Source organism: Callospermophilus lateralis, chromosome 1 (assembly GCF_048772815.1).
Source record: "Callospermophilus lateralis isolate mCalLat2 chromosome 1, mCalLat2.hap1, whole genome shotgun sequence".
In the NCBI taxonomy this organism is placed as follows: Eukaryota; Metazoa; Chordata; class Mammalia; order Rodentia; family Sciuridae; genus Callospermophilus; species Callospermophilus lateralis.
Window position 1 is genome coordinate 65,012,698 of NC_135305.1, and position 21,378 is coordinate 65,034,075.

The 21,378-nt window shown below is 33.0% G+C and overlaps 1 protein-coding gene across 1 annotated transcript in view; it reads right to left on the minus strand.

The window, feature by feature from the left end:
• Sema3d (semaphorin 3D) overlaps positions 1 to 21,378 on the minus strand; it is a 155,915-nt gene that overhangs the window by 30,150 nt on the left and 104,387 nt on the right. Inside the window, exons 9-11 of the mRNA XM_076862571.2 lie at positions 8,308 to 8,422; positions 7,118 to 7,187; positions 3,779 to 3,923 (exon numbers count right to left, since the gene is read on the minus strand). Coding sequence (XP_076718686.2) covers positions 3,779 to 3,923; positions 7,118 to 7,187; positions 8,308 to 8,422 — 330 coding nt within the window. The remainder of the gene's footprint in view (positions 1 to 3,778; positions 3,924 to 7,117; positions 7,188 to 8,307; positions 8,423 to 21,378) is intronic.

The following is a 21,378-nucleotide window of genomic DNA, read 5'->3' on the forward strand; positions in this document are numbered from 1 at the left end:
CACAGAATAAAACTACATAATAAGACTAACTTAGTATCTTGAAACTGATAAATTATTTCTAATGAATCAACAATGAAAATTGAAATCTGCCTTTACAAATCCTCCCCAGATTCTGAATTTTTTAGCTGTCTATTAGTTCTGGTCTGACTTAAATTTAGTGTCCTTATCTTAATTATACCTCTCACTTTATAGTGGATTCTTCCATATTTCATTTCACTTGGAAATTCATATCACCAAATCCAGTAAATCAATAAGACTGATAAAATCCACCTGTACAAATATATGTTCAGACTCTATTTGGACACCAGAGGGCAGAAGAATCACTTGTAGTGAAGGAATTTTGTAAATGTATCCTTGTGAATTTTCAGGCCTAATAAAATTGAAGATCATCCAGGTAAGGCTAGGAATTTAGGTTTGACTTTTGGTCAAAGGAAATACAGTATTCTGTCAAAATAAAAAAAATAAAAAAAAAAAGGAAGATAGGTGCAGCGTGCTACCATTCCTACAGTGTTTAACTGAGTAACAATGTCAGCTGAGGAGACTTCTGGGAGAAACACTTAGATATCAAGGATACAGAAACAACAAGGATACAGAAAATGTGAAAGTAAAGGTGATTTTTTAAAAAAATGTATTTTAAAATTTTAACTTAAGGGTAAAATAACTTTAATAAACATTCTAACCAATTACAGAGAAGACAAATTATTCTTCAACACTTTTATTAAAGTAAGATATATTCCTCTAAATCATAATAGAAAGATAACAAATGTAAGAAGATTTCAGAACTACACTGCAACATGTACAGACAATAGCTCAACCCCTGGAGATACAACAGAGGTTCTGTTTGATTATTTTCATCCCTTTGAAGGTAGAACAGCAGAACTTATGATTTAGAGTAGGTAGATCCAAATGTAATCCCAGTCTTACCACTTCACAAACTATGAGATCATGAACATGACCGTCAATGGTATTTTTCCATGCCCATAAACTTGAGGTAATGGTACCTATGCTATGATATTTTCTTAGGAATGTAGTGAGATAACATGTAAGTGTTTTTCATTCCAAGTCATAAGGAATGTTCAATAATAATTTATTACTAAAATTTATGAAAGAGAGAAAATAGTAGAAAGCATCACCATTTTGGGTGCTTTAAAAAAAAAGTGCAGATGAGAGAATGGCAGGAAATGATATAAAATCAAATGCAACTAATTTTAGGCAGGGCATTCAGCACTATAACGACAGGTGAATGTTAGAAAATAGGTGACTTATCACAGAATATCACAGAATAAAGACAGCATACTCAACAACAAAAAAAAAAATTCCAACCATATCCTTTTTCCTTCTGCTTTTTATGGCAACATGATATTGGGGAAATTATTTAATTATTCTGGGCATCAGATTCCTCCTATATAAGACAAGAGTGAATTATGTGCTCTCTATCATCTACTCCAGCTCTTACATTCTCAAATTTTACAAGTGTAGTCACTTGTTACACTGCGGAACACAATTTCAATGATTTTATGAATGTAATTATTTAAAATGGTAAAGTTTGTTTAGGCAAAGCATGTTTGTGTAATAGGTTTCCACATCAGATATATGATGTTTCTAACCTCAACATCAACATTCCAATTAAAAAATATAATGTAGAAGCAGAATAATAGCAAAGGAAACAAAATAGAATATTATTTAAAAGTGACTAAAGAAGTAAGGAAATAAAGAGTTTACACATCTATGAATTATTTTAGGTACTTCCAAATTTGTTTATAGTTATTTTGAGGGTTCAGCAGAAGAGACCAGCATGTTTTACATAATTCCACTGATGAAAAACACTCCTCATTGATATTTATGTTGTCTGATTTTGGGGGACACTTATTGTCATTTCAGAGAAGTGGTTGTGTACTTTGGAGAGTTTTAAAAATATGAGTTTTCCTTAAGCTGTGTATAATATTCACATCTCTTTCAGCCAGTGCTGGTAAACAGTGACAACAACCACCTTTGTAACAATGCTAATTCACATTAGCATTTCTAACTTACATTATAATCGAAATTAATGTAATCTTAAAAAATCATAGGTAATTATTTTGATTATTATTTTCCATTTCTGAGTATCACAGGATTCAATTGCTTTGTCTATGTATTCAAATAATTTGCTGTAATTAATGTGGATGATATAAGCACCAAATTCTTTCTCCTGTTGCATCCAATAATTGGGGAAAACATTTGTAATGGCCTGAATTAAAATCAATGTGGCTAACATATGGAAATAACTAAATGCACACCAATAAATTGATGAATAACAAAAAGGTGAAAAAAGGAAGGAGATTTTATGCTTGGCAACAACATGAAAAAACCTTGAGAACATTATGCTAAGTGAAATAGTCAATTACAGAAAGACATAGTTCCACTCATGGAAGGTATAGATAAAGCTACATTCATAGAATCAAAGTATGTAATGGTGGTTACCAGGGGTTGGGGAAAAGGGAAAGAGGGGAGTTACCATCACATGGATGCAAAGTTCTAGGTGACTAATATGAATGTGTTTTAGAGATCTGCTATACAACATAGTACCTGTAGCCAATGTTAATGTACCATACACTTAAAAATTTAAGAGGGTAGATGACAGGTTGTGTTTTTGTTATCATCTTTTAAAACAGAAAAAACAAAAGTGAATTCTGAAAATCACAATATTAATTGAAAAAATATTTTCACAAAACAGTTATTTCATCATAACCAGCCCCCCCCAACAAAAACCCATCCCTGAAGCAGATTTATATGAATGAATTATAAAAGGGAGAATAGAAATATTTAGTGTGCTTCCAAAATTAAGTTGAACAACAGGAAGATGGAAAGACAATTCAGAAAGCCTAACCACCAGCTAGTTCTTTCTTATGAATGAACATATGAAAAGGCAATATTAAATAGAATTTGAATGGTTAAGTCAACATTTTTTCTCAGAGATTTTGGTGATTATTTTAGACCCCTTGGTAGAAATATTGAGAAAAAGTCCTAAATTAAATAAAGTTATTTTTCCTTTTAATATTAACTCAACTAACTGATCTTGAATTATTTAAATAATTTCAACTATTTTAATTCTACCAACAAAATGAAAAGTAATCTTCTGCTTACAATGTACAAACAGCACTACAAGTTCAGTTGTTTTTCTTTTCAAACAAATGCATAAATTATTACCTGCTTCATGTGTGCTTTAAACATGATTTATACTATTTGATAAGAATTTTGAACTCAGGGTTCTTTAAAATCGCCTCTTGTCTAAGAAATGAAGCAACAAAATAAAGGTGCAACAAAATAAAAAAAAAAAGATTAATACATTACAAGAAGGAAGATAACTTAAACGGACCATCATAACTGATGAAATATTTTCAAAGTAGAAGTAGAAGCTAGAAGACTTTTTTAGCTTTATGTGCAACTGTATGTTTGGAATTAATATGTATTTGGCATTTCCATCTAACTTAGAATATTTTTCACTCTAGATAACAAGTCATTTTAATGATTCTATAGACATACTTAGGATAAACTATACCTTGGGCCATAATCCACTCATTACAATGTAGTTCATCATTTCCCATAGTATTTAAAATTCTCTACTTAAAAGAAATATGTTCAACTGGAGGATGAAAATGTTAAGACATCACTGAAAATAAATAATAGCTATTTAAAAATCAACAGCCCACATTGTTGTGGGAGTAGTTAAGTTTATAATAGGACTAAGAATTGAATATGGGATTAGAAAAATAATTCAATTATTAAGCTGGATACATACTGTGCCAGGTCGGGGATAAGGAATTCTTCCATCATACTGTACCCAGCGATGGTCTGCACTTTCCTTATGAGCATATGGACCATTAAAAACTGCTCTGATGTCAGCCATGCTATATACACAAACAGCAGAGCCTTTGAAGATGGAGCTGAAAGAAATCAACATGATCTAGTCATTCACAACCATCCAGTGGGCTTTTATTTTGCACATATTGAAACCAGGAGCTGTGGGGACAAATATATTTGGCAAATTCTAATTGACAGGTGATGCAAAAAAAAAAAAAAAAAAAAAAAGGGAGGGGTGCCTATGTCCTCAAAGAGCTTATGGCTAAGCAATCCTGACAAATAGGTGATAAGTCTCTTGTAAATAAATATGTTAAGCAAGCACATGGATGTATACCCAGGCCATGGCTGTCACGTAAGTTTTCAGGGAGGAAGTGAGGTCTAAAGTTTTATTTAAAATTATCTAGAAAAACTGGGAGATAGAGAAGAAAATGCAGAAAATGGTACTGTGTTTTTCTATATATCCTTCAATTTTATTTGAAGTTATTATAATATAATGCCTTATAAAAAGTTTAAAATATTAAAAGTTGGGGCTGAGGATGTGGCTCAAGTGGTAGCATGCTTGCCTGCCATGCGCGGGGCGCTGGGTTCGATCCTCAGCACCACATAAAAATAAAATAAAGATGTTGTGTCCACTGAAAACTGAAAAATAAATATTAAAAAAAATTCTCCCTCTCTCTCTCTTAAAAAACAAAGTTACATTATGTACTTTTAGTAAATATTTAGATGTTGAATAACAATCATCTCACATTTATCTTCCTTTTTGAAGTGAATGTTCAATTTTGGTAAGCAAAATAAGCCAAACTCAGAAAGTCCAGGGTTCTATGTGTTCTCATGTATGTGGAAGCCAGAGAGGAAAAAGAAAAGGAAAGGAAGCAGGAGGGGGAATCTCATCAAAACTGAAGGGAGATCAGTAGATTAGAGGAAAGGGGCCAGGGAGAGAAAGGAGGGAAGGAAAGGGGAAATACTGGGGAAAGATATCCTCCAAATTGTATTATTTATGTTGTATGTGTATATAAATATGTAACAACAAATCACACCATAGCATAGAATGGTAAAACACCAATAAATATATGGCAAAAAATAGTGTTCATCATAAAATTCACATAAGTTAACTTATTCATATGATGTTTATTAAACTGATTTTTTAAATGTTTAATCTTTTTTTTTCCATTTTGCTACTCGAATTGAGCTTTTATAGCTACTTATCTGATACTTAATTATAATTGCATAATCTCAGAGACAGCATTTAAGAGAAGCTCCATAGGAATTCTATAAAGTTTTACACACTAATGATATAAGCTGTTAACACCATCAGATAATTCTTTTTTTATTTTAGTTCTGGAAGTTACAGGACATTTTCTTTAAATTTCTTTGAATAATTTCTTTCAATGATTCCTGTTATTAAAAAATGAGATCACCCTTTATGATCTAAGAAACTTATCACCTCAGAATTGCACAAACAAGCCAACAATTCTCTAGCATGAGTAACTCAATTATTAATATTCTTGGAATGACATTAATAGGAAACATCAGGAGGTAACGGTAAACAAGCAGTTAGGAGAAAACTAGCAGCTAAGAAGAGAGGTGATGTTCCCATAAAAATTACACATCTGCTATGAAATCTGAAAAGAATTCTTAAAAGAATAATGCATCATGTTTAATGGCATTGGCATTATTGCAGGCTAATTATGTCTTCTCGCCTGACAAAGACATGACATACATTCTGACATTACCTCAATCTTCAGAGCCCCACTAAAAAATAAAATAACAAAGAACACCAAGAACAGAGAGCTAACTTGTAACTTCACACTCTGGGTGGGCAGAAACTTGATAGGAAAAAAAAGAACTATCTTGGGGCTGCATTTCCCTGGCACATATCTGCGTCTTGTATATGAAGCACACATTGACTTCAAAGAAAGTTCTGTGAAAGGAAAGGTGCCAAGAGATCTAGGGCTGAGATAATTGAGTAACTACAGACATTTTTTCTTCCTGCTTTTTTTTTTTGCCTTCTACCAGGGATTGAACCCAGGAACAGTCTACCACTGAGCTACATCCCCGACTATTTTTATTTCTTATTTTGTAAGTTCTTAAGCTATTTTCTTTATTCTCATGTTCAAATATTAACTTCATTTTATAATTAATCAAATACTATTTTGTTTTTTGATATATTCTGAACCATTAGAGAACTTCAGTTTGTGTAGAAGGTATTATGAACAAAATGAAGAATATGCCATAAAAAGGAAACCAAACTAGAACATGTATACAAAATAGTTTAAGGATTTATTCAAAAGAATACACTAAAACCAAGCAGTATCATAGTTCTTCCAATACGCCTGTCAATATACATTGAGAGCTGAGTTGTGGAAAGAGTGAAAAATATTTACAAATTCACAAGCAGTAACATGTAACAGGGGCAAAAATATGCTTTGAATATTGTCAAATGTAGGTTACTTTTGAAATAAAATGAAGACAACCAGGATCACATCTTCTTGGAGAAAGCTTTGTAGATGCTAGTACAATTTTTAAGCAATTCACAAAGTCTTGATAATGTTTAGAAGACAGAAAGAAGATAAGAATACAGGGATAAAAATTAGAAAAACCTCTTCTGTTCTAGTCCTACTTTTACTGCTAACTGGTTATTCTTCTTTGGGTGGATAAAGCCAACTTTCATTGTTAAAAAAGTAAACAGTGACATGGTCCTAACATCCGCACTCTTATCATTTTAGGTAGCAGGACATGCAAGTAAGACATCTTGTGATGTGATGAGAGGTTGAAAGTCAAGAGAATCGCATTCATGATTAATTAATCACCGCTTTGCCAGTGAACTTAACCATTTCTCATTCATTTCTTTAGTATTACTTCTACATCCCTAAGTTTGGAAGTATTTATTATGAATAGTATATGCAGATACCTTTTGTACCCAGCAATTTTATGCTGAGAATTCATCTCAGAGATATACTTGTTCGCATGTGGAACGGCATGTTCTATGGTACATGATGTATGGCAGCAAAGTCCTAGAAACCAGGAACATACAGAGGGCTGCTTAAGTAACTTTAGTGACATAGGGGCTTCTATGCTGGTTTAAAAAGAAGGAAGCAAGTTTTTATAGGGATATGAAAGATTTCTAAAAAACACAAAGTGAACAGGTAAAATGGAAAATGTCGTATAGCATGTTGCTATAAAGAAAGAGACAAAAATCATATAACTATATAGTTAGAGTGGGTTCACATATGTATATAGCTTTGCTAAAAGGATTAAAAACATTTTTTTTACATACCTTGTTGTGGTGAAGACGCCATAAACTACAGGATTTCTTTCGTCTCTTGTGGGGAGTAAATAAATGTCTTCTATTAATGGAAAAAATAATTATTCAGTATATTTTAATTTTTAATATTACATATATTCTTTTAAAAATAATAAATATCTCTGAAACTCTAAATAGTGTACAAAATTAAGATAACAGAGTACTATACTGTCTCTTAGGAAATTAAGGGGAAATGCAAAGCTTATATTAAAAAGAGAAATTAAGGGTAAAAATTTTCTCACTAGCTATGTGACATTGAGTTGAACATTTAACCTCTCAGTTGTTTACTTCAATCACATACACGAGGTGATGCAATTGATAATCTATGACTGTTTTCAATTATCAGGATGTGATTTCATATAAAATAAAAACCAGAAAAAGGAATTTTTTACCCTCTAGTGTAAAAATGTGTTATACACTCTGTGTCAACTTAGTAATTCAACTACTTATTCAATAATAATATTAAAATATTGTTTGAGTAAATAGCACAATATTGGTGGTAGATTATTTGCAAGTAATATTTGGTAAAAGAGTATTTAAGAGGTGAGTGTACTTATATATCACATCAGAGATGGCCCATGCATATTGAATATACACTTTAATAGTATCAAACACATGATAATGATAAAGTAATAGATGGTATAGATAATTATTTTTACACTGCATGGCAAATCTAAACAAGTTTGAGAAGATAAAAACTAATGAAGTGTAATTTATATAAAACTAAAATGTTCTTTCCAGAATTAGCTTCTAGAATTGGGAGAAATGGGGAATAGAAAGTCTCCTAGTCTGTCCAGCAGAGGGCGTCCACAGAATGAGGAACCTGATCTCTTCCTCTATGTAGAAAGTGGCTTCCAAGGAAGGGAAAGGCTGCAGAAGGGATGGATGAATTTTGTACTCTGGGGACTTATATCTTCCTTTCACTTGCTGTAATTTCGTTTCCTTCACTAGTTTCTAGGACTCTTACAAAGAGAGGAGTTACTTCATGTAACTCCAGGCCTAGAGCACACCATGTGCTTTGAGTTTGCAAATTTAGTAAGAACCATTCCTGTAAGCTGTGCTGAGTTACATATAATCAGGTATTTGGAGTAAAATATAACAAATGATGAATTGCTTAAATAGGTAGAAAGACTTTCCCAGGAAAGAAAGAACACATGACTTACGGAGCTCATCAAAATATGTATCGGCCCCATCACTTCCAGGAATGGAACAAATCAATCTGGCTTTAAGAAAAGTTGTCCATTTGTTTATCAAGCTGCGTTGTCCTCCTACATCATTCTGAAAAGTGAAAAACAAAAATAAAAATAAAATTTCACCAACATGATTCTGTCACCAACTATAACTGGTAGTTATTATTATTAATACAGGTGGTACATTATTAATTCTATTGTTTAAAAAACATAGAGCCTGGATATTGAGTCTTTCAACTTCCAAATAAAGGAAAAGTTCTTTCCTTCAACCAAAGGTGATTTTCTAATGGTTAAAGGAATGCCATGAAAGCAATATAACTATTGAATGAGGAGATGCCTATAAGACTCTAGCAATCAAGGTAGGCTTGGGATCAAATTCTGTGTCTTCCAATTTTTTCTCCCATGACCTACAAAAGATTAATTTATCCAATTACTTGTTTTCTTATAAATAAGATGATTAATGAGATCAAATGGAAAAAAATGTATAAAATGATTAACATAATGCCAGGCAACTTGAGTGCAATAAATGCTAGCACTGATTGCTATTATTTCTATGATTAAGAAACATTTCCAGCCTTTAGAAGAACTCTGCTTCTGTATAAACTTAAAAGTAGTCTTTTTTCCAAATTTTGTGCATTTATAATTAAACATCAAGGTGACATAAATATATACATAATATGAATATTCAGGAAAATGATCTTTTAAAAGATATTAGCCTGGGGCTGGGGATGTGGCTCAAGTGGTAGCGCGCTCGCCTGGCATGCGTGCGGCCCGGGTTCGATCCTCAGCACCACATACATACAAAGATGTTGTGACTGCCAAATACTAAAAAAATAAATATTAAAATTCTCTCTCTCTCTCCCTCTCTCTTTAAAAAAAAAAAGAAAGAGATATTAGCCTATATTTTCCATAGCTTACTTTTGTTTTGAAATATTTTATTTAAAATGTTTCCTTAGGCATTTAGCCAAACAAACATTTTAATCCATTAAATAGAATAAGAACAATTGGGCTGTTTAATAATCCAGCAAAAAAAGATATATTTCTGATTTTTAAATTAATATGTCCCTGTGAACATTTAATTATTATGATTTTTCATTTATTTGACTCAGCCAACCCTGCTATTCTTATAATAAAAGAGCAAGACTGATTCATGGAATAAATATACAATGTATTCAATTTCAAGTTTTAAAAAGTACTCTTGGAGCTACTTTTTCCATTAACTTATCTGTACTTAAATGTTATACAAATTTTTTTTTATCCTTCATTACATGATGTTCTATAAAGTTAATGAAAAGTTAACTGTCATGTTTTACTTCTGAATATCTAGGAACTATCTTCTCTGTGCTTCTTTATCTCCAAAATAAACCAAATTAGAGAAAAGCATCCAAATGACAATTCTAAGCAAGAGAATTCAAGTCATACATGTACTTCTTATACCAAACAATAATTATTTTTTTTTTAATTTAAAGACAAGAGTTTTCAGTAAAATATGTCTTCTATGAGCTAAAAATGTACATTTAACAAACAAACATTTATCACACTTCACAGTTTGCACTTACTGTGTTAATTTTGCATGATTCCAAATCATGACAAATTTACACATGGAACATGTTCAGCTCTGTTCAGGAGTGCTGGGGACTAACTATACATATAAATGTCCACATAATATAAATATAATGACTAACAGCATTGTTTAGAACCAGCTTCAACAAAACACTTTCCTAGTTGTAGTATTTTGTCACTGATTCTGAAGCTAGAATTAAAAGAGTGTCAGTGTAGATAGGTAAATCCAGTCAGATCAGATCAAGGAGGCCAATTTGGGTCTGGGAAGTTGGAGATTGAAATGCTAATGCCTTCAGAGCCCTTCCTCCACCCTAATCAAGATAACCTGCCCCTGCTCCAACCTGTTGCTAAGGGAACTAGTCTCAGGGATTGTCCCTACAGGGAGTTTTTAATTAGGCCCCCTTCCTGCTTGGCTCCTCCAGCCCATCTGCTTCACACCTTTTGGCCATCCCATGGAGCATATCCTGGGCCTAGTCTGTATGCAGAAAGGAGAGAGATAAGGCAAAGAGAGCAGGAGAATAAAGGAAGCTTAGGACATATAAAAAAAGCAGAACACCCTCACTTTTGGGGATACCAGGATAACAGCTATGGCCTCCTTCTCCCTCTTGGGAGAAGTCTATGTTACTCCTTTTAAAATAAACCCTTCTTGGGCTGGGAATATAGCCCAGTTGGTAGAATGCTTGCCTTACATGCATAAGGCCAAAGATTCTAGCCCCAGCATAACCCCTACCCCCCCCCCAAAAAAAAAAAAGTTAAATAAACTTGCTTATGTGCTTGCCTCAGCACTTATAATTGGTGGTATCAATGCTGTTGCTGGCTTGTGGTGATAATAAAATGCATGATGGCTGCTAGTTGTGTTCCAGTAGTTTTTAATTCTCAACAGAAAATGCATTCCTTATTGTCTTAACTCAATGCTTACTCCAGATATTTCACTAATACCCTGCCAACCAATTTAATAAACACTTAATAAATAACTGAAACTACAAGTTAAAATTGACAAAAATGTTTTGAAATGAATAGAGAGCCAAGGAGAGCCTTTTCTGAAATTTCTTTAAATAGGAAAATGAAGAAAGGCTTCACAAATAGTTAGATTTAATACTAAGCCTTTGTGATAGGGGGGCTCAGACTACATGTGTAGAGACTGGTTCAGGAGAAACTTCAGTTACTTAAAGTTATGTGGAAAGAACAATGGGTCTAATATCCAGAACTCGTTGGGAGACAAATTTGGTTCACATGAAGACTGGGATCAATTAAAATAGTGAACAAAAATGTAATAAAAGTAAACTGGAGTAAGATCAAGGAAGGCTTTGATATCAGGCCAAAGTGTCTGTATGTTAATAAGCACATGATGAAGAACTACTAAAAGATGTAATGATTAGCAAAGAAATGAATTAATTAAGAGTTTTCTTTCAAGGAAACTAAATGGTATATTACATAATGACCTGTAACAAGTATGTATGTAATTGCTCTAGAATTTTAATTTTGTGTATGGTGCTTCTGTTATTTGGGTATCATTTCTCAAATACTATTCCCTCTAACAACTGGATGATTTCAGGCGTCTACAGAGGTGAAGACAGATTTTATCTACATATAGGTTATTTTTAGGCTCATATCCTCTGATCATTTTATCATTAAATCTAGATATTAAAATGAATGGGCAAAAATATTGATGCTTCCTCCTAATGTACTAATGGATTATGTGCTCATGTACAGTAGGAGTCCCATGAGAAAATGTGTGCATACATTACCAGAAATAAATGAATTTTTAAATGAATTTGAAAATACAAAGTGACTTATTTCTCCCTCATTTCATAATCCTTGATTTATATCTCTTTAAGTCACATCTCCAGCCTTTTATGTTTTAGCAATTCCCAAGTTGTTCTAAAACAAAGTCTTTGTAAAATGTTTTTATTTTAATACATTAACTTTCCATATATATGTATGATATTATTACATTTCCTTGCCTATATTTGTATATTTTGGAAGAGTCAGCAATGAATACTAAAAATAGTGTTGATTCAATATACATAAAAATATATATGGTGATCATGAAAAGGATTATGTTTGATTTAGTACTTCACCCTAATAGAGAGTTGGTACTTAAATTATTTTAAATAAATAAATGTATACTCAGCATTCTGTTCAACAACATTTCTTTAACAGATGCAGGCAACATTAGTTCATCATAAAAATGAGTCATCACGTTCTTTTAAACATTCTAGTATATAAAAGTGACGATAAATATCATTTCACACATTTTCCCCATTTCTTCTCTTTTTTTATTTATTTATTTATTTATTTATTTTTTTGTAATGTTAGATGGACAGCACGCCTCTATTTTATTTATTTTTATATGTGGCGCTAAGGATTGAACCCATTGCCCACACATGCTAGGCTAGTGCTTTGCCACTGAACCACAGCCCCAACCCCATTTTCCCCCATTTGTATTTACAATTTTCTCCCATACTTAATGGTAGCCACTGGAAAATTCTAACCTACTACCTCCAAACCTGTTGGATAAGAAAGGAATTTATACTACACCTGTATTTTTTTAACCTGACGAATGAAAATTACAATCTTTCAACAAAATTATCTTCAAATGTTCCTGAATACCCAATCATCCATCAGCCTTTTCCAGCCCGGCAAGGAGTAAAAGGATAAAAACAAACAAACAAAAAAATCCAGGTCAAAGATGAAAGTCACCTGCTGTCAGGAGGGAAGGAGAATAGTTTCTGGCAAGAAGGCTTTTAGGAATGGGTTATAAGCATTTAATGACCAGATAGTAACTCTTACAGACATCTAGAAGCCCGACCTGGGATGACAAAGTTCAATTCACAAGCAGTTGTATTTCTCCCCTAGGGAAGTCAGTTGGGATGACTTTGTTGACCAGCTCTAGGTCCCTGGATTTGTTTGCAAATCCACACAATCTACCCCTGAGAACTTTAAGCCCACAATGGGACTGAAAGGGGATAATCACTTTTGTACTAAATTGTCACCTCCTTGCTTATTTTTGTGAAGTTCTAAAGAATACAACCATCTCACCAACACAATAGATTTACTATTGAGATGTCAGAATCAGGAGCTCTTTAGTCACCAGTCACTTCTATGTGTCTCCACTCTATTTATCACACAGCCTCTTTGTGGCCAGGTTGCCAAAAGCCTTGACATCCTTTACAAAGATGCAGATGAAGGTAACAAAGAAATGAAATGTAAACAAGCCTGATCCCATGTGCTCTATCTGGGTGGTGAGTAAGGAACGCCTGCTTACATTTTCTCTGTAACTTTTATGTTTATGTTTGCAATGTTTCTTAATTTTAAAGTGACAAAAAAAAAAAAAACAAGAAAATATAGTACCACCAAGTCATGTGATTGGATGTTAGCTGCACCTTATGAATTGTTATGATCTCCTAATTGTAGCATCTACTAACAGGTAGTCACGATGAGGCTAATGGTTATTACATTTTCCTTCTACCAGCACACACAACTTCTTATAAATCTTACATGGACATGTAGAGTAGCTAGAGGCTGTCACACATGAACTTTTATTGAGTGTGTCTTTTGACCTCTAGGTCATGATTCTGGGTTCATCTGGTAAACATGGCTTTATCTGTATACACCATCCTTTTTGAGGCTTTCTCAACACTTAACATTACTTTCACCTATACACTGGGAAACAGAAGCTGTTGGAAAATGTGGTAATTGGCTTTAAATTTATATGCTCTTAAATCCTGAAAATTTTATAAAATTAACAAAATCTCCAAGACATCTGAGATCATATTGTATTCTATTAAAATCTTATATTTATTGAGAGATTTTAACTATGTTAGTTGAAGTTGGAGTACACCAAACTTTTCAGATCAGCAGACACCAGAGAATCATACACCTTAAAAACTTTAAAAAAAAAAAAAAAAAAAAAAAAGTTTGATGCTGTAGTTAAAGGTTATAATTTTTCCTTTGCTTAAAATTCAGTTCTTTTGCCTAAAGCTGCTCTTCTGTAGCCTCATACAAGCAAAAGAATGGAATTCTCTCTGAAACAATTTAAAAACCATAATGTATGCATCATTTGTGTGTGTCCCTCTTTCCAATTTCTCTCATTAACAACAGTTACTCTCAGATATTGTAGCCTGAATTTACATCATTCACCTTCTTTTTATGTGTGATATAAATGCTATAGTATTTTAAATCATTAAAAATGCTACTCCATCACTGAAACAGTCTCATGGAGCAAGCACACATTTTTCACAGACTGTTTTCACAAATTCAACCTAAAAGAGGAGGGAAGTTTAACATTTTTGTGTTTTTGATTCAATGACTTATGTTTAAATACATCACCACATTTTTTATCTGATTTGTCATTTTTAACAAAATGCACCTCGCAGAGTTTAAATAGCCCTGTGTTGGAGTATGTCATCAAATATCCTCAAGACTGTGACTGTACTAAGAACCACTGGAGATATGATCACAGCCTGACACCTCATAGCAGTTGGGTCATTTACTTTTCTCTGTGCCACCTCAGTCTTTGGAGTATCTAAGGATAGGTTTTAGAATGTTTCTAAAATTTTTATTGAAAATTTCATATAACCCTCTGCTTCCCTTTTCTAGTGAACCTGAGCACTGGTCTTGGTGGCCACAGAGGGAGGAAGAGTAAGAAGCTATTCTCAGCATTGTAGTCTGGTGTGGCACCTCTGGGTTAGTTTCCAATAGGGTTGAACTGTCTTTGAAATTGTTTCCTCCTCTCCTGTACAATGTGCAGAACTCTGAGGGTTGAGGGGAGGAGGAGTGTGAAGCTCTGGGCAACTGAAGTAGGAATTGCTGACTAATATTATTGTATTTAAATGGTGTTTTCTTGTCTCTTGACAGAGTCAGTCTCTCTCTCTTTAAAGATCTATGTAGTCAGTAAAACGGTCTTTATCTGTGATTACTAGTCCACAGAGTTGAGAAAACCCCATAAGAAGGAAGAGGCAGGCAAAGTGGCAACCAGTTATGATAGATGAAAACAGTAGGCTTTGTGAGCACATTTTTTTGATAAGGCTTTAATCTGTTACACATCTATTCCTATAAGGTAAACAATAATAAGACTTTGGAAGTGGAAAAAAAAAGGAAAGAAAATTTAATATTGGTTAAATTTAAGTTTGCTGGTCCATAAGTAAATAATAATGGTAGGATAATTCAATTCAAACTTGGGGTAGCCAATTCAGAAGCTTGATACTATGATCATGATATGCAAGAAACAAAATGTGCACTTGGAATAGGCCTCCAGAGTTTCTTGGATAGTATGCCATGTGTATTAAAATACATTATTATACTATAAAGAAGAGTGTAAATGAAAATATTTTCATATGTTAAAAGTAATGAAAGATACTGAAGTTATGCACAGCAATCAATACAAAACTTTCCTTTTCAGACCATGAGTCTTCATTTACAATATGCTTAAATTCTATATTTCATGTAACTTTGTTCACTGGGATGAACAAAAATTCTGGCTACTAGAAATAAAATATAAAATGAAAATAATGATAAAATTATAATAATACTATGATAAAATTATAATAATAGTATTAAGAAGAATGACTTGAGTTAACTTCACAAAATATCACACCTCGTGATCAACTCAGTTAAGTTGTAGAAAAAAATCTATACTATATAGGAACATGTGATGTGTAAAAATAAGTATCTCATTATTATTTTCTTGAGCTGTTGAAGTTATAGTAGGCATTTCTTTTTGCAAAAAACGAGAAACTTATAGGCATCTTTCTTCTCTTCTCTGGCATAAAATCTAATTATTGCTTACTCTTCACTGTTGTCAAATGTTTTAGTGTTTTTTCTAATAGGAAAAGGAATCCAAAATAAATTCCAGACAGCTCAACCGCCAAGAAACCAGAGTCTCTCTTACTTCACCTACTAATAATCTTGAGATACCTTAGCAGTAGAGGAAACAAAAACATAAAAAAACATCTAAGACAAAGGGGAGAGGAGAAGAAAACAGCAAATAAATTATGGCAGGCATTGGACATAGTAGTTTTTAAGGGATAAATTCTACAGAGACTTTGAAGGAAAAAATTTTTCTTAAACACTCAGTATTCAGAGACAACTGTTTGTGATTTGCCATTAGAGAATGACAAAGCAAACAGAAATGAAGAACATGTTTTTCTAACTACTTTTAAAACTCATAAAGATTATTAGAAATGCAGGATTTGGATAATACACTATGCTAAAGAACTTGGTTCCTAAAATTGAACATATTAAATTAGGTAAATCTAGGAATGTTTAGCAGTCTATTCCAGGTAGGATCAGAGTTCATGAATTAAGGGAGAAAAAGAAAAGAAAGCTACAACAAACAGAATAATTCCCTTCCTAAGAATTTCTCAGACAGGAAAACAGATGGAAGTGAAGCAAAAGCACATCTGTAACTCATGGGCACTAAATCTCTCATTTAGGTTGTAAGTGACACACAAAAACCACAGCTCAGTAGAGATCAATAAATACGGAAAGTGTCATCGGCCTAAAAACACAGATCTTCAAAGACAGTAATTGTCCAAATAGGATCATATATCAAGTAGACAATGCAAGTGGAATCGAAGCAAAAGGCTATTAATGAGACCCCCAGGCAAGTTATGTGAAAGGGCCATCCAAATTGAATTCCTGGCATGAACAAAAGGAAATACTGCAAAACAGAAAAAGAGAATTGGCATATCCTACAGCTGGAATCCGGAGTGGGCTAGCATAAGTAAGCAAATGGACAACACTTCCAAAAATGAATAGAATCCAAAAGTAATGCAAAACAGCCCTGAGGTGAAAAGTCACAAGCTAGCCTTGCAAAAGGGACTGGCATTTCCACACTCTAGTTTATAGGAACACACACACACATACACACATACACACACAGTAATAAACATCACACAGACATAAACAGTGGTATCTGAGAGTAATAACTTGCAAACTAAATAGACACAAATCTTCTTAGCGTTTATTTAATGCTGCTGTTCCTGTTCATTCAGTCAGCATTTAATATCTCACCAGGAAGATCTGGGTGATTTACCACCTATAAGAGGAGTTTTCCCTGGTTTAAGTGCTTCAAGGTACTGATTGTTTAAAAGCATGGGAGAATTATAGAGGTTGACAAGGACTTAAGGCTAAGTACCTTATTTTAAATATGAAAAGAGTATCAAGTAGTTTGACTAGAAAGTGTGACCCTACCAAAAAATAATTCTCTACCATGTACAATGACACACATGCTGGGTTTGGAGAGGCATAGATTAAAGTACTTATTCTCAGACTGTCAATGATCAATATTGCCTTGTGAAATTATCTTCTAAATCAATTTATTTAGTTTACAATGTCTGTCCCCATCCATACCTCTTCACTAAAATTCACATTGTTCAAATAATTCAAAATTTTTCATCGGATATGGTTCCAAATGATTTTGACATTATTTAGAAATAAAATCCATCCTCAAAGTATAAATATTCCTAAAAATGAGGTACACATATTAAGAGTAAATTCAACCACTAAAATTAATAAAATGTTTTTCTCAATAATATTTGGCAACTAGCCTACCCCTACCCTGTTAATACACACACAAAAACCACTACCACCACTACCACCTTCTTCCCATGTGTAATCACTGTTAAGTTTGTTAAATTTACCCAGCTTCAAAAGGTTGTATTATGATGTGTGCATGTGTGCGTGCATGTCCATGTTTTTGCTTTGTGGCATTAAACTCACTGTAGTATGACCAGATGTTTATAATTTTTTATGTGTATAAATGTCTTATAATTGAATTATGTTCAAAAACACAAATCTAAGTCCCTCCTGTTTTCAAGACCTTCTTGAGTATCTACCACACCCAAATCTATATGCTCTCATGGAAGCCTCACATTTACTTGTAAAAATAGTCATGGAAGAGTCATTTCCTAGTTTAAGGTAATTAGAAGTAGAGCAAGATGTAAATCTACATCTGATTTCAAGTTGAATATCATTTGGGCAAAGGTCATTGATGATAGCCTTACTATCAAACCTAATACCTGGCTGACTACTTTTGGGGTATGACATCCCTGACATCTGCTTTCTGATTGAAAGAATTTCTTATCCTTCAGACGGGAGGACACTCCCTTCCAGTTCTCTGCTTAGCCGTTAAATAATTTCTTCTTAATTGCCTTTGCAGATACTTTCCTATGCTTTCTTAAATGTCATTTTCCCTCAGGATTCTGTCCTGGCCTTTAATCTTATGCCACAAATCTTTCAGAGCAATTTTAGACAGTTCCTTGACTTCAACATACTGATGACTTCCAAATTCATGAATTCAGATACTATTGAGACTCAGGTTCATATTTTCATGTAGTTAATGTATCAGCATTTTCTAGAGCCATATCAAATTCAACATGCCCACATATAAAATCTATGCCCCTAAACTCTTTTTGGTATTTCCTATCTTGTATCAGAATGTGTCCCTTTGCACATTTTTGTGATCCATACCTTATCTTCTAGAAACAACAATTTTCAAGAATATAGAAGTACTTGTCTACAAGGTGAGTATCCTTTCTGAGATAGGAGCAAGGGAGAATTAAAATGCATTAAAAATTTAGTTCCTCTGTCATGCTAATAATATTTCAAGAATAACCATCACATGGCTACTGTATTGGATAATGCAGATAGAGAACATTACCATCATCATGGAAAGTTCCATTGGACAGCATTAGTCTATACAAAATGCTTAATAAATGAATGATAATTTAGGAGCTTTTAGAAAGCTGCAAAAAGTTTCTATTTGAAAAATCTCCACAACTTAACTTTACCTCTTTTTTTCCTATTGTCTTTGGACTTAATAGGCCTTCTACTTGTAAATATTTCTAATACATTTTTAAATTTTTTGCTAAATATATCTACCTATCTTGCTAATTTTCTGCCTCAAGCATCTTGTAACTCTTCATACGCAACAGAATAGAATTTGCACCTGCTAACACAGAAATAAGATTATTACCCTATTTGCCACTCCAATCTCAAAAGACATTGTTCCGGTACATTCCCTTTGAATCACAGTTATAAGATTTCAGTGTTCCATGAAAAAAATAAACCCTCTTACAGTACTATCTGAAATGCCTTCCCTTTCTTCCTTTGTGCAATCCTGCTCCCCCGTAGGACTTGATTTAAACACCACTTCTTTTATACAATATTTTGGGGTTCACTGAATGCTTAAAAATTCTTAGCTCTTACTTTTAATACATTATATTTTGGTTATCTGTTAATATGTCTATTATTCTCACTATACTATGAATTTTTAAAGAAAAGGGGCAGTGGCTTAGTTATACAAGTTGTCTCGTGCAGTACATTTTACACAATATTTTAATTTTGTTGCTATAGTTGAAATAAACAAAATAAGATGAATTAATGGGTTACAAAATTAAAAAGATTTACTCTTCTTCTCTAAACAATTTTCTAGTCATTTTTTGTGTGATCTTTGCCTATCACCAAGACCACTTCACCAATCACTATATCCTATTTGTCCCAATAGTAATATGTTGGGCAGCTCAAAAAAACATCTTTTACAAATCAAGATAGCTAGATAGATAGATAGATAGACAGACAGACAGAAAGAAAGAAAGAAAGAAGCTGAAGAGGCAGAGAACTCTTAAATTGTCAGCAGTTTTGACTGTGCCAAAGTATTTAGTTAAAAATGAAACCAAGCAACTGGAACAGGAAAAATAAAACCTGAATATTTTCAGATATATACTGTGGGAAAATGCTGGTGGAACAGTACAAAGTACTTGTGTGTTACTGAAAAATCTCGGTAAACTCAGTAAATCACACACAGTTTTCTCTTCATTCTTAAACCTTTTCTTATAGTTATCAAATTTTGTTTCATAATATAGATATGCATCATGTTATTTATCAAATGTGGAAAACCAATGTTATGATGTTATAATGTCATTTGGAGGGTTAAGAAAAAGAAAAAAATGGAAAGAGAAAATAATTTCATTAAAGCCTTTTTACATGAAACTATTATATAATACCAACAGTGATGCTGAGTTTTTAAAAATCATTACTAAACTTGTCATTGCTTTGTAAGGCATATAATCATATTTTTAAAGATTTTAAGTCATTCTTAATGTTCTTAGAGAATTTCCACCTAGATGTTACCAATTTTTGTCACAATTTTATCCTGAAATCTTAAGTAAAATTTAGAAACATGTCTAAGATTGCTATAATTAAGAAATTTTATACAAAGCATTTAGAATCAAATATAAACATTTGACCAATGGATCATTCAGTCAGTGAGAAATTTTGAAGATACTCACTTAAAAGAAGGATTAAGTGAAGAGATAAACTAATGAGTGAAGAACCTCTTTTGTTTTTCTTAAAGTAAATTCATCCATCACACATCCTTATTTGATCTCACAATTTGTTAGCTTTTAACTAAGGACAATAGCATGACAAAGTCTTGCTGTGTGGTCTCTGAGGTTTTTGAGTTAGAAAGACTCATTTACAATCTTCTGTGCCTTTCCAGTTCAGTATAAATTTGTTCATAATTTAAATAAAATATTCCATGCTTATGTTGATGAGAGTCTAGGTTAAACTTCTAATGTGGAAATTTGCAAATGAAACTACTGAAGTTTAAGTTATTTCTTCATCTTTAAGGTCAACACTCACTATGTTTATATTAGGATAAAAATATTACTTTGTTATAAATGAATTTATATTAAATGATTAGACCTATCAAGAACTAAGAGTTGCAATGGCTCCCAAACACACTAACTTCTTATATATGTTCATTAGAAAGTGACTTGAAATACCTCTTATGCAGACAATGTCAACCAACATCATAGTTATTCAGGGTCAGCATACTGTTGTTAGAAGGCATGCTTCAGTACACTAACACACTAAGTCTACAGAACAACAGCCATTCATCCCTAGGCACGAGGCTTCAAGAGAAATCATTGTGAGCTCAGACTCTGAAAGAATGAGGATGCTTTTTCAAGAGTCTGTCCCCTGGAGGTTAAGGGGATCAGTGGGAGACTGCATGATTGGCTAGGATTCTAGGCAAAGAATGATCTGGGCTCACATGTTGGCCTCATTCAAAAGCTGAGTTTTCATGAACAGTTTTACGTTCAGTGATAGTTTGTATTTCTAACTCTGGAAGTATTCAGAACCTGAACAAAAAGTGATAGGCTCAAATGGAAGAAAATGAAAAGTTTGCATAAGACCAAAGAAAGTTTCCCACTGAAAGTATTTATTAATATTACAGTTCTTGCCCTTAATAATCAAGTTTATGCTGAAGATGTCTATTTAAGAGATGCTACTTCTTATTAGATGCAAATCCAAGGGAAAAGGTTACTGAAAACAAAAATGTAATTATTCTCTAAGGCTTGTGTGCTATTAAATGAGAGCCTTGATGGCACAAAATGGTAGGGTCTCACAGAATTTCTGGGTTTACCTATAATTTACATAAAATGACACTATTTAAGTCTAATGACAATTTTAATT